We start from the raw sequence: 12,960 nt of genomic DNA, 5'->3' as shown, positions 1-12,960 counted from the left end.
CCTGATACTTTTACAAAAATTTCGAATTTTTCACTTTCAGTGAAAATTTCAGTGAATAGCTCTTCGATTGTTATGTTCCCCTGATACATTTTCAAAAATTTCGAATTTTTCAATTGCAGTGAATACCTACCGAAAGAAAAAATTGGAATTATTAAAAAAAAAAAATGAATGACGGCGGGATCGAACCCGGGCCGTCGGCGTGCTAGCCGAGCACGTTACCACTAGGATAACGCATTATTACAATAATTTAACTTCATTAGGAGTATATATTTTGCAAAAGTATCGTTTTAAAAAATTGCTAATTTTTCTATTTCACTGGATATCTCCTGGATTTTCAAATATTCAGTTTTTAAACGATATTTCGATGGATTTGCCATTAACAAAAAAAAAAAATTGGAATTATTTTGAAAAAAAAAAAAATAAATAATGCCGGGATTGAACCCGGGCCGCCGGCGTGCCAGTCGAGCACGTTACCACTAGGACAACGCGCTTATTTAAAAATAAAAATTCATTAGTGGTATATATTCAATACATTGAATAATTTTTTTCATTGAAATTCCACAAGATGTGGTTTCCCCCTTCCGTACGTGATACAGTCGGCTAAATTTCAGTTAAACAAATGAAAAAAAAAAGCATTCGTACAGCAGAAAATAAAATTCACCCCGTCGACTTGATGGACACCCCAGCATTGCAATAAAAACTTGGTTAATAAAAAAAAAACACCCCAGCATTGCATGTTGCGCCCTCCCTCTCTTGGGGTGCAGTACTACGATGCCGCTGGGGTCATTTAAACCCCCACAACCCCCTCTACTTTAGTCAATCCTCTTTGCATATAGTCCTAATGAAACAACATTATTACAATTGTCCACGTTGATTGTAATAATGTGGTTTCATTAGGAGTATATGCGCTGTTGACTTTTCTTCAAAAATTATTCCAGGGAATAACAAAAAGGGGAAAAAGTACGAAAATTGACATTTTTTATGGGTCACAGATTCTTCAAAAATTTTTTATTCTTTATTTCCATATTTCCATCCCCTAAGTAAGTATATCTAGACTAAATCATTCATTACAGGGAAAATTTAACTTACAAGAGTAATGACGTTCCTCTTCTCAAATTAAGAATGAAAAAATCGAAATTCCGATTAAAAATCGAACAGTCAGTCCTCCAAACATTCAATAAATCCAAATAACACCCCAGAAAAAAAATCTTGCAAAATAATCGTGCATGATTTCTGCACAGAGATAAAATATTCACCAACCCCAATAATCCTTATCATCCAGTAAAGTGTCCGTTAAAAAAAAAACATGAAGCTTCTGCGATAACGAGTTCCACCAGATTTCTTACATAATACCCTGGAAAAATCAGTAATCAGAAAATTTTATGCCAGTAGGACCCAAAAGTTCGTGACCTCAAGGTGCGTCAACAAATCATCACCAAACTCACCTTGACCAGAGTGCAAAGTCGAAAACAACTGAGACCTTGAAATAGTTCAATGGAGTGTAGTGGAAGAAGTCATGCCCCATGTGAAATAATTGAATGAAAAATAAAAAAACCTGTGAATACAACTTTATACCAGAGAGTCATCCAGTAGCTGCGTTGTCACTGTCAAAGAGTGGGGAAAGTGCACTGGTGGTGTGAATCGTCAGTGAGAAGACAGAGATAGTGCCAGTGTAACTTTGTAAAGACAAAGTGAGAGGTATAAACCGGCGAAGTGGGTTGCCATGTCCCTCCTGTCCCGTGTGTTGGTCGTGTCGAAGGCGAACGTGAAAATCATTCGGTCTTTCCCTGGGCTGCCCGATGCACCGGTGATTGCTGAGTCCCAATTGTCAAGACTCACGAATTCCAAGCGCTCCAATTTTATTTCACCTTCATTTGTTCGTGGATTCAGTATTTCTGCAGCAGCCATGGCGAAAATCAAGGTAAATTGACATTTATCTGAGTCACACCCTTGCAATTGCATCCGTGACAGAATTACCAGAGGCTACATTCTGTATTTTCATCATGACGAGCACGGTTGACCATTATTTGACGTTTAACCCTCACTGGATTTTAAATCAAACCCACTTGTGACATCGAAAGACATCTGTCATTGACTGGAATGACCTTGGATTTAATAACTGACGTAGTCATTCCCCCTGCCCCTCAATGGCGTTACAGCAATCACGCGACCAGCCTTCGGTTTTATTTTTTTTATCATTTCTTTAAGAGAATGTATCAGTCGATGCGATAAGTCGAACTTAACTCTCTTGGTATTTATCATTTGGACGAAATTAAATGGCGCCCTGCAGCTCATAAATTCAAAATAATTTTGATTTATTGAAAGAATGATTAGATTTTCAAATTACGTTGACCTTCATTATTCACTAGGCAGGTCCAGTGGTTGACGTCCTGGGTGACGAGATGACGCGGATAATCTGGGACTCAATAAAAGACAAATTAATTCTTCCTTACTTGGACATTGAACTCCACACCTTCGACTTGGGAATAGAAAATCGTGACGCCACATCTGATAAAGTCACCGTGGACTGTGCTGAGGCGATAAAAAAATACAACGTGGGAATAAAATGCGCGACAATAACTCCAGACGAAAAGAGGGTGGAGGAATTCAAGCTGAAGCAGATGTGGAAGAGCCCGAATGGAACAATCAGGAATATCCTGGGAGGTACGGTCTTCAGGGAGGCCATAATCTGCAAGAATATTCCACGTCTGGTGACTTGCTGGAATGAACCAATCATCATTGGCAGACACGCCCATGGGGACCAGTACAAGGCGACAGACTTCGTCGTCCCTGGAGCAGGAAAGCTGGAGATCACCTGGACAGGTTCTGATGGTAAAAAAATTCAGCACACAGTGCACGAGTTCAAGGGAGCTGGAATAGCTCAAGCCCAATTCAATACTGATGAGAGCATCAGGGCATTTGCCCACAGCTCCATGCAGTACGCCCTCTCCAGGAAGTACCCTCTGTATCTCTCCACCAAGAATACAATTCTCAAGAAGTACGATGGCAGATTCAAGGACATCTTCCAGGAGATATACGACGCCGAATACAAGACGAAGTACGAGGCGTCAGGAATTTGGTATGAGCATCGATTGATCGATGACATGGTGGCATACGCCATGAAATCAGACGGTGGATTTGTCTGGGCTTGTAAGAACTACGATGGAGACGTCCAGTCGGATTCCGTTGCCCAGGGCTTCGGCTCCCTTGGGATGATGACTTCAGTCCTCATTTGTCCCGATGGAAAGACTGTCGAGGCTGAAGCAGCACATGGAACTGTCACTCGTCACTACAGACAGCATCAGCAGGGCAAGGAGACCTCCACCAATCCCATCGCCTCGATCTTCGCCTGGACCAGGGGACTTCTTCATCGTGCTGAACTCGACAAGAACAATCAGCTCAAGAATTTCGCTGAAACCCTCGAGAAAGTATGCGTAAGCACCATCGAGGAGGGATTCATGACCAAAGATCTCGCCATTTGTATCAAGGGCATGAACAACGTCACCAGGTCTGACTATCTGGAGACCTTCCAGTTCATGGATAAACTCGCCGATAATTTGAAAAAAAAATTGGGAAAGTAGAGGTCTTCGTGAAGAGTCTGTTGTAATTGGGTTTATGAATTTTAGAAATGTTTTGCTGCTCTTTTGTACGTTTTATGGAATATTTGCACGATTATTAATAAAGTTTTTAAATTTAATACTCGTTCACACTGCTTTATCTGTTGAGTTTATCTTTTTTCCCTGGACCCTAACCTCGAATATATTGTTTATTTCATTCATTCGATCCTCACGTGGCTGTTTATGAATGAAAATTTGTGGATTGTGAGGAGAGATGGGTTCAGAAAGCTCTGGCTCTGGAGTTGAGTGTTTTTGGGGGAATTTGAAGGATCATCCACGGTGTCCTCATGGTAATTAGAATTGAAATTCAAATTTTTTATTAATTTTCATCCCCTCATCGTAATTATATCATCAAAATATTATCCTAGGTCCCACATTATTATTTGGAAAACGAGAAAATGGGGAAATCAAGCAGCATTTCGCCTGCTCAGCTTGCAGAGATCGAAAACTATGTGCCTTTTATTTAGAAAAGACCGATAAACTCACGAAAATTCAGAAGACCACATGGCAGACGGAATCTCGAAAGTTTTCCCTGCAGTACGATCACAGGAAATATTTCCTGAGGCTCAACGAAATTTTGTCTGAACGTCCAGAGAACAGGGGATTCTGTCACACCTGTGGAAGACTAGTCTTCATCGGTGAGATCCATAAGCACAAGGATCACGATTCGATTACTGGAATCACTAATGAGGAGCTGAAGAACCCCACGAAAATCCTAAAACCACTCTCGAATCCGAAGAAAGAGGCCCAGTACATGTTCTCGGAGAAAGCAACAGCTGATGTTGTCGATTTATTGATAAAAGCCGGGGCTAAACATGTTTTGTGCATTGGGGCACCTCGAATTCATGAATATATTAGTAAAAATCACGAGGAGATGACGAGTTTGTTGCTGGACTTCGATGGGAGATACGTAAGTGAATGGCATAAAATGAAATTCTAATGGAATTCCTTTTAATTTTTTTTATCCACCAGCACAACTTCTTCGGGCCTTTGAGCTTCTGCTGGTACAATCTCTTCAATCACCACTTCTTCAGCGAAGAAGCCCGGGAAGTCTTCAGGGACTTCCTGACCCAAGACAATGGAACGAACGTATTTTTAGTCTGCGATCCACCGTTCGGTGGACGAGTGGAGTTCATGTCCCAAACGATAAAGTCAATAACAGATTCTCACAGGGTGTGGAATAAACTTGAAACCGACACCTTAAAGATATTCTTCATATTCCCCTATTTTATGGAATCCATAATGCAGAATAAATCGAATCCGAGAGGTGTGGAGGGAGGTCTGAAGGATCTGCAGATGTCAGACTACAAAGTTGATTATGAAAATCACCCCCTCTTTGTAACTGGCTCGAGTGGCAGAAAATATGGCTCCCCAGTTCGAATATTTACAAATGTCTCTTTAAATCTGTTGAAATTACCAGGAGATGGGTACAAGTGGTGCAAGAGATGTGATAAGTGGGTAGCCAGTGAGAATAAACACTGCAAATTATGCAAATCGTGCACCTCGAAGGACGGCAGACGGTACAGACATTGTAAAATTTGTAACAGATGTGTTAAACCCACTTGGAAACACTGTGATAAATGCCAACGATGCGTTCTCGAGAAACACGCCTGTGGGATTAAACCAAAAATTACGGGCGAGTGTTTCAAGTGCTCCAGAACAGGTAAATTCAATTGATCTCAAGCCCCATTAATTTCCGACGAAAATATTCTATAAAAAATTCTTCCAGATCACATTGCAAAGGACTGCCCCGGGGAAAAGCTTCCTAAAAAACGAAAGACCCCAGCCGATGGCTCGCCGAAGAAAAAGAAGAGAAAGCTGGAGGGAGTTTCAGTAAAAAAATCTACACCACTCACAAAAAAATATCTCAAAAACCTATCATTGAAGAATACGAATTGAATAAACCTGTTTAAAATTCCTAAATCCTGCATTTTTCTTTCAATGACAATATAATTTATCATAATCCTTAGAGTGCTCCATTGTGTCCAGCCCCAGTAAAATCACCGGGGGAATGTCAAATATCGGAGAGTAGTATAAATACAGAATTTCCCGGTGGATCTCTATCACTCGAACTTCACCACTGGAGCCGTCAACAACAGGAAAGCTCAAGTCAAATTAAAGTTTCGGAGATCATGTCGAAGATAATTTTGATCATGAGTGCACTGATCTGCATGAGTTCCGCCTGTCTCATTACGAATTGTCCCCGAGGGGGCAAAAGGGGTGAGAATCCCCTGCTATCACTCCACAGTCTCGCCGCAGAGGTATTTATCAATAAAGCTCAACGACTAAAAGCCTTAAAAAATAAAATTGGAAATTTCAAGTGCCCCAGCTGCGGTCCTGGACACCAAGGCCAGTGTTTTGGCCCTAATATCTGCTGTGGTACGACAATTGGCTGCTTTATAGGCACTCCAGAGACCTATAAATGCCGAACCGAAAGCCTTTACTCTCGTCCTTGCATCGCAGGCTTTGCCATGTGTCGGGACAATACAGGCAGATGTGCTGCTAATGGAATTTGCTGTTCACAAGGTAAAACTACCACATATTTACCCACCAAAAATCGTAATGCAACATTATGATTGCTTCCAGAGAACTGTCACGCGGACTCGTCCTGCAGAGTCGGTGATGAATTCAGTGATCGTAAAATTGTCCAGGAGTACTCAAGACTTTCCCCAGAAAACGAGTGAAAAAACCCAGGAAAATCTCAATTGAATCTCGCAATTGGAAAAACAATTATGCAAGGAAATACTAATATCGCACTACAAATAAATCCACAACTTTTATGATAAGCCTTCAGTCTTCGTTCTCTGATTGTCTGTTCTGACACCGAGTATTTTTTTTTTTCGTATTCGTAATTCCAGATGATTTAGGAAAATTTCTATTGATCTGGTATAAATTATAATGTCATTTTAATTAAAATTTCAATAAAAATATCGATATCGCACTAGTTTCGTTTACTCCTCTCGTTGACTTCTTGAATTTAAAAATAATGACGCAATACCGCGGCTTTTGAAAAAGTGGAAAATGGCTGGGCCCTTGTCGCGTGTAATATCGAGAATTCTCGATAAAAATCGGATATCCTACCGAAAATCGACAGTGGTATCTACGTACCCTGGATTATTTCAGAATAAAAATGCAAAATTCAGCAGCGATAGTGGAAAAACCGAGGGAAAATGGAAAAAAATAAATCTAACCTTCGCTCTGACATCGGGGGGTGCCGTCTGCGTTGGTTATCTACTCTACACCTGGAGGAGTCAACTCCTGGAGTTCCTGGGAGCGTATCACCCTGATTTATCAATTATCCCGAGTGTTTACGCGAGTAAAAATTTTTTAATCACCCATATCAGTGAAAACCGGGAAAAATACAATTTCATAGCGGACGTTGTCGAGGTGTCCGCGCCATCTGTCGTCTACATCGAGATCAAGGACCAGAAGAGGTAAATTTTAAATAATCTTCCTCTTCAATCAATTAGACCAATGGCGGGATTTGTAATTAATCGTTTGGGAAAATAGGATGGATTTTTTCTCAGGTAAACCAGCAACGACCAGCAATGGATCGGGCTTCATCGTCTCCTCGGACGGATTAATCCTGACAAATGCTCATGTGGTTGTTAATAGGCCTAATACCCTAGTTAAGGTAAACGTAAGTCCGATAACACCTGCACCCGCTCCAGGTATTTCCTATCCTTACCTCCACCGCACAATTATACCGAAAAAAAAAATGTAAATCAATATCTCCAATTCGATTTTATTCCGGGTCGTATGCTCGTTATTATCGGTTTTCCGAAGGTTTCACCGAGTTTTTTTATAGGTGAGATTGCAGGATGGCTCGACTTACACTGGAGTCGTGGAAGACGTCGATATGCAGAGCGATTTGGCGACTGTTCGAATAAATAAGGTACGAGGAAGAAATGTAGATACATTTCGTATTTGTATTCTATATTTATACTTCCTCGAGCAAACAAATAATCAATTCAATATGGATAATAAGATTTTTTCTCTCTGTAAATATATTTATTTGATCTCGCAGTCGACGTGGACTCGGATAATTGGCAATTAGATGATAATTAGCTAGCTGGTATTTTCTGTTTGCTCACAGACGAACTTACCTGTAATGAAACTCGGCAGTTCTTCAAATATACGCCCGGGTGAATTTGTGGTTGCAATTGGATCTCCCCTGGCCCTGAGTAACACAATAACCAGTGGAGTTGTCAGCAGCGTCAATAGACAGAGCGCCGAATTAGGTTTACACCATAAACAAATGGGTTACATCCAGACAGACGCGGCAATCACAGTAAGTGCTTCATCATTAAAATCATTGAAAAATATTGAAAACAGGATATGCACCACTTGGGAGTTAATTTCAATATTTCCCTTGCGTAATCAAAGATAATGAGACGAGCGATTGTCCGCCCCGTGATTTCATTGACCGTAAATCGGTAAATACGAGTGAATGACAGCCCCTAATGAGATCGATCAATAAAATCGATAAAAATAATTATTCATTGAATTATTACGTTGGTTGACATTTAGTTCGGTAATTCGGGTGGTCCTCTGGTGAATCTGAGTGGTGAAGCCATTGGTATAAATGCAATGAAGGTCACCGCTGGTATCTCATTCGCGATACCAATCGATTATGCTAAGGAATTCCTGAAGAAAGCGGAAGCCAGGCGAAACAGCTCTGGTAATAAAACTGCCACCCTGTTTGTGCTTTTTTTTTTTCAATTAAAAAAACAACTGGCTATTTATTGCACTGCAATTACTTACCGTGCATTACAGGAATTAAAAATACGAGTGAACTGACGAAGAGACGTTACATGGGTATAACAATGCTGACTCTCACGCCGGATATTCTCTTTGAACTCCAGCAGAGGAATAATAATATACCACCGAGTGTCAGACACGGGGTTTTAGTGTGGAAAGTTATGCTAGGATCGCCAGCCTATATGTAAGTCGCTGAAAGTACATGAAAGAGAATTTTCCAATTTTCGGATGCAACTTCTAAGACAGAGACATTTAATATCGTCAATAATCACATTGACGGATGCAAATTGCAAATCACCAGGAAAATCCTGAAGTAATTCCATTCCAAAAACTGCACTGTTCTAATAACTAGAGTACCAATGAGTATTGAAGCTGCAGATTAGTTAATTATAACAGTGCAAATAACATTTTCAATAGTAAACGTTAATTAGAATAGAAAAAACTGAACGGGAATAGCCGTAGAAGTGTTGAAACCCGATACTCGTGAGTTTGAATTTTTTTTTAGCCACGGCCTGAAAGCCGGCGACATCCTGACCCACGTAAATGGCGAGGCTATTGTGTCAGCATCGAGTATTTACAAAGTTCTGGAGAATCCTGGTTCACTCATCGTGACGGTCCACCGAAATGGCCAAATTTTCGATCTGCGAATTGAGCCAGAGGAGCTGTAAAATTCCCACATCACTCTCGGTACTGTGAAAATGTTAAATTTATTCTAAACATTAAATACACGTTGGGTGTGGCCTCAATAGAGTCCTCATTCTTAATCCTCACGATGATCCACCTATGTTACCATAACATTCAGTGAGAGGATAGAAAATAAATGTAGAAATGATAAAACGAGGAGAGACTGTACTGACGCATTATTACACGAGTGCGTGGTACATCGTCGATTGCACCTTCGCCTACACCATCACCATTGGTATTTTCCACCCAATGGATGCAGCAATTTCCCCTTCAATCCCCAAAATAAATCTCAGCCTGGAGAAATCTGGTGAAAAAAAGAGAGACAGTTTAATTTATATTTCATGAGCGTTAAAGTGGAAAGAGTGAGGATTGCCAGAGTTTGGAACGCCGAGATTTTTTTTCCTCCTTAAAGTGCTCGAGTGAACTCGGTCTCTTATATGGCCACGGTCTCATGAAAGTACAAACGCCCTTTCGGTGCATTGGATAATCGATCAGGCGTTTTTTTACCTCCCTCTGTCAATTTTTTTCCCCTCGAGTTGCTCCAGCGAGTGGAAAACTTTGACTGAATCCAATAACGTTTATATATTCGCATCCCCGAAATACGAGTGCTTGTACTTGTTTATGAAAATGTGAAAATAGTGAGAAAATTGTAATGGGACGAGATATCCAGGGGTGTCGAGTAAAAATTGTACATTCCGATGTTGGTGGAGGCAATGAACCCCAGCGATTAGATCATTCCCTGTGAGTCTAAGTCGCACATATCGAAATAGGTATGCAACAACAACCACAGCCAATACCCATACCCATGCCCATGATCTTCACAGCCCCATATAAATACCCAACACTGGACCCAAGGATAAAAGACATAGCGTGCACTCTTGTTCCACCGAGTTCTCCACTGTTTCGCACAAGTTCTCCACTGTAACACGGACGAAAACTCGTTTTCCCTCGGAGCGTTAATTTTTTCATCTCTTCATTCTTCTTCTTCTTCCTTTTTTTTTTTACTTATCTCCTCTCCATTCCCTCCATATTATTCCTTTTTCAGCGGCAAGTTACGTGGTTGGTTTGAATGCGTGGGTGTAACAGATGCAACTGAGGGCTCCGCAGAATGCGATCCAATAATAAGAGAGATTTTACTGCGGTTTGAACGACGGAAGTACATGGATACCAGAGCGTACTTAACTTCAATTCCAATTGTAATATCTCACGGTTGAAAAAATTCTTATTATTTATGGAACACTGCGAGTGCATTGTATCACTTCCATTAATAATCATTCTCTTCGATAACCCGAGATAAATCATGTAAATGTATTTCAGAAAAATTTTGATAAAAATATAGCGATATGTTTACCAACGTCTCGTCAAAATCCACCCACGTCCCAATTGTTTCCTCACAGGTGAGTAATTCACCTGGAATTACCTGCCTACCACATGCATCGCGATCTCTTACATCAATAGACAATAATTACCTCTAATATCGGATATTCGCCGTCGGTGTCCACCCCACCCTGAGCTAATCCGTAATTTATATCGTTGGTTGAGCTCGAGCCTCGGTGTCCTCATCCCCCCCAAACAAATCGACCAAAAATAAACCAAATGGGTGTAAAAACGAATTTTAAACCGGTGAGAATATCAGCACGAGTGCGGCAGCTCGCGTTGAAAGCAATAAACCGTGATTTATCGTTGTGGAAATCGAACCCTTGATTTGTGGTGTACATATAGAGAACGAGAAACGAGAAGAGAATACAGTGATTTTATTTCCGTAGGGCCCAACACCGTTCACAAGTGTGGGTAAATGTACTTTAAGCTTGTCGAACATTATGTTGAAATCCCCACCCATATAAACCGGCGGGGACCTATTCGTGTGCGCGCATCCCATCGCTATATAAGAGAATGCCAGACGGTATTGCCGATCCTTCTGTACTTGTACCTCACCTTGATTATCCGTGTGTGCACTATCAATTCGATTTATCAACGATTCACCAATCATCCGTGATGTTGACAGTGAGTATCGACTTGGATTTATTTTTTAACCGATTTTTGTTGCCGATTTTTTTGGCCGATTTTTTTTTTACCGATTTTCAACCGATTTTCTGCCGATTTTTATTTGAAAAAAATAGGTGGGCTTGTTGATGGGTGTCCTGGTGGGTGCGATGGGCTATCCAGCGACTTGGCCCGCATCCCAGTATCACGCACAGGATCCCTCCGGGTCTTATCGGTATGGCTATTCATCCCCACATCAAGCCAAAATGGAGTCCCGAGCGAATGGAGTTACCCAAGGGGGTGAGTTTCCCGTTGCGATAACATGCCGCGTTGATAAAATACAAAGGGCTGGCAGTCTGATTCAACTCTCGCCAACAATTCGTTAATTAATGATAGTAAGCTTGAGATAGGGAGTAGTTCGATTGAAATATTTAGCGTGGAAAGTTGAATGAGAAAAGAAAAAAAAATGAGGGAATGAAAAATGAAAGAGGTTTAATTGAAAATACTTGATCAGGTTACTCGTACATCGATGCAAACGGAATCCTCCAGACAGTGGCCTACACCGCTGACGATGTGAACGGTTTTCGTATACTAGCGAGTAATTTACCGCAGCAAGTGGAGAACTCATTAATTCGATCGGACGATGAATCAAAGAGCCCGGGGGTGCGTCGCAAGCACTTGGCAGACAACGATAAATATGAAAATTCAATAATCGATAATGAGAGTGATAGCGAGATGCGTGTGAATCCATTTTTATTATCACCATCTGAAGCAGCGAGCATTAAAGTCCCCAGGCCCCATTTAATATCAAACATCAAAGAGACATCGCCATTGGTTAATTATTCACCGGTTAATCCACAACCAAGTGCTTATGCGCCAATTGTCCCGTGGAGATTGACGCACAGTGCACTGCATCATACGCAGGATTCCCTTGGACAATATGACTACAGTTATGCGGGTGATACCAGTGCTAAAACCGAAAGTAGGTCTCTAGATGGCACAACCAGAGGTGCATACAGCTACATCGACGCTAATGGATTACTCCAACAGGTACACTACATAGCTGATCACAACGGATTTCGAGTGCTGGCAACGAATCTCCCAGAGGCTTAATAAACCACCATTTATACCACTAAATTTCAAATTTATTGCTTTATCTCTCTCTCTCATTTCATAGCCCTCGTCGAGTGAAATAAACTGCTTTCATATCGATAAAATAGTAATACCGCAAGAAGATTGAGAATGCCAATGAAGAAATGGATATGAAATCGCTGAAGTACTCCACAGGGAAAACAATTTCTTACCTCCTAGAGATCATTTTGAAAATTTTATTTATTGAGTGTGAGAAATATTTTTTTACTGTTCCAAGTACTTGCCAATTGTTACAACAATGCAATATTTCACCCGACGATCAAGCCCTCTCGATTCGACTGTGGGAATACCTCAAATTGAATTGACAGGGTTCAACTCATAATTTCTATGGTAAATGGGATCCTTTGTTACTTTATCATAACGAAACGAATGCCTTTCGAGTTGATTCAACAGGTTTTTTTAGTAAATAATACAAAAGGCCTCGATATGAATGCATACTTGACTCGCATTCGTATCACCAGTTCACCAGTTATATCGAATACGAATTAAAAGAGTTGGACTTGTCTCTTTTTTTTTAATTATTTTTGTACCTGTACTGTATGTGAAATAAAGCCATTTATATTCCTCTGTACTTAACATTAATGGAAATAGTTAATGAGACAACACGGAGAAGTACTGGGACGTCCCAGTGGACGTATCATTTCACCGAAAAGAGGACCTATGCAAATAACCCCAGGGGGTTAAAGCAGTGTTGATTAAATGGGTTACATTTCACTAGGAATCGCAGCAGGATTAAAGCCGAGAGGTCCATGACAAATAGACA

The 12,960-nt window shown here is 40.8% G+C and overlaps 6 protein-coding genes across 9 annotated transcripts in view; 5 read left to right on the top strand and 1 right to left on the bottom strand.

Annotated features, from left to right (window-relative positions):
* The window catches only part of LOC105266735 (cytosolic carboxypeptidase-like protein 5), a 12,667-nt gene extending 5,773 nt beyond the window's left edge, over positions 1 to 6,894 (bottom strand). For all 3 annotated transcript variants that reach the window (XM_011305118.1, XM_011305121.1, XM_011305120.1), the window contains exon 1: positions 6,809 to 6,894. The gene's annotated coding sequence lies outside the window, so the exon portion shown is untranslated. The remainder of the gene's footprint in view (positions 1 to 6,808) is intronic.
* On the top strand, positions 1,387 to 3,697 carry Idh (isocitrate dehydrogenase [NADP] cytoplasmic). The gene is made up of 2 exons (XM_011305115.1): positions 1,387 to 1,921; positions 2,370 to 3,697. Exons 1-2 carry the CDS (start codon positions 1,724 to 1,726, stop codon positions 3,579 to 3,581), a joined length of 1,410 nt encoding a protein of 469 aa, XP_011303417.1. The 5' UTR covers positions 1,387 to 1,723; the 3' UTR covers positions 3,582 to 3,697.
* On the top strand, positions 3,752 to 5,579 carry LOC105266733 (zinc finger CCHC domain-containing protein 4). The gene is made up of 4 exons (XM_011305116.1): positions 3,752 to 3,907; positions 3,986 to 4,527; positions 4,590 to 5,280; positions 5,347 to 5,579. Exons 1-4 carry the CDS (start codon positions 3,832 to 3,834, stop codon positions 5,514 to 5,516), a joined length of 1,479 nt encoding a protein of 492 aa, XP_011303418.1. The 5' UTR covers positions 3,752 to 3,831; the 3' UTR covers positions 5,517 to 5,579.
* Positions 5,675 to 6,520, top strand: LOC105266734 (neurophysin 1-like). Its single transcript, XM_011305117.1, has 3 exons — positions 5,675 to 5,878; positions 5,939 to 6,143; positions 6,204 to 6,520. Exons 1-3 carry the CDS (start codon positions 5,750 to 5,752, stop codon positions 6,299 to 6,301), a joined length of 432 nt encoding a protein of 143 aa, XP_011303419.1. The 5' UTR covers positions 5,675 to 5,749; the 3' UTR covers positions 6,302 to 6,520.
* HtrA2 (HTRA2-related serine protease) lies at positions 6,551 to 9,218 on the top strand. 2 transcript variants are annotated; one of them, XM_011305123.1, is made up of 7 exons: positions 6,551 to 7,051; positions 7,128 to 7,251; positions 7,426 to 7,512; positions 7,714 to 7,908; positions 8,148 to 8,298; positions 8,394 to 8,562; positions 8,884 to 9,218. In XM_011305123.1, the coding sequence occupies exons 1-7, from the start codon at positions 6,639 to 6,641 to the stop codon at positions 9,044 to 9,046; spliced, it is 1,302 nt and encodes a 433-aa protein (XP_011303425.1). In that variant the 5' UTR covers positions 6,551 to 6,638; the 3' UTR covers positions 9,047 to 9,218. The 2 variants fall into 2 exon arrangements, with proteins under 2 accessions (XP_011303425.1, XP_011303424.1); XM_011305122.1 differs by having other exon boundaries at positions 7,128 to 7,257.
* A 1,674-nt stretch (positions 9,219 to 10,892) lies between these two features.
* On the top strand, positions 10,893 to 12,785 carry LOC105266730 (uncharacterized). The gene is made up of 3 exons (XM_011305114.1): positions 10,893 to 11,066; positions 11,183 to 11,345; positions 11,560 to 12,785. The coding sequence occupies exons 1-3, from the start codon at positions 10,956 to 10,958 to the stop codon at positions 12,156 to 12,158; spliced, it is 873 nt and encodes a 290-aa protein (XP_011303416.1). The 5' UTR covers positions 10,893 to 10,955; the 3' UTR covers positions 12,159 to 12,785.
* Positions 12,786 to 12,960: the final 175 nt, after the last annotated feature.

Source organism: Fopius arisanus, unplaced genomic scaffold, assembly GCF_000806365.1.
Source record: "Fopius arisanus strain USDA-PBARC FA_bdor unplaced genomic scaffold, ASM80636v1 scaffold00041, whole genome shotgun sequence".
NCBI classification, from domain to species: Eukaryota; Metazoa; Arthropoda; class Insecta; order Hymenoptera; family Braconidae; genus Fopius; species Fopius arisanus.
Note: the sequence above shows the minus strand (reverse complement) of the source record. Positions and strands in the feature narration are given on the sequence as shown.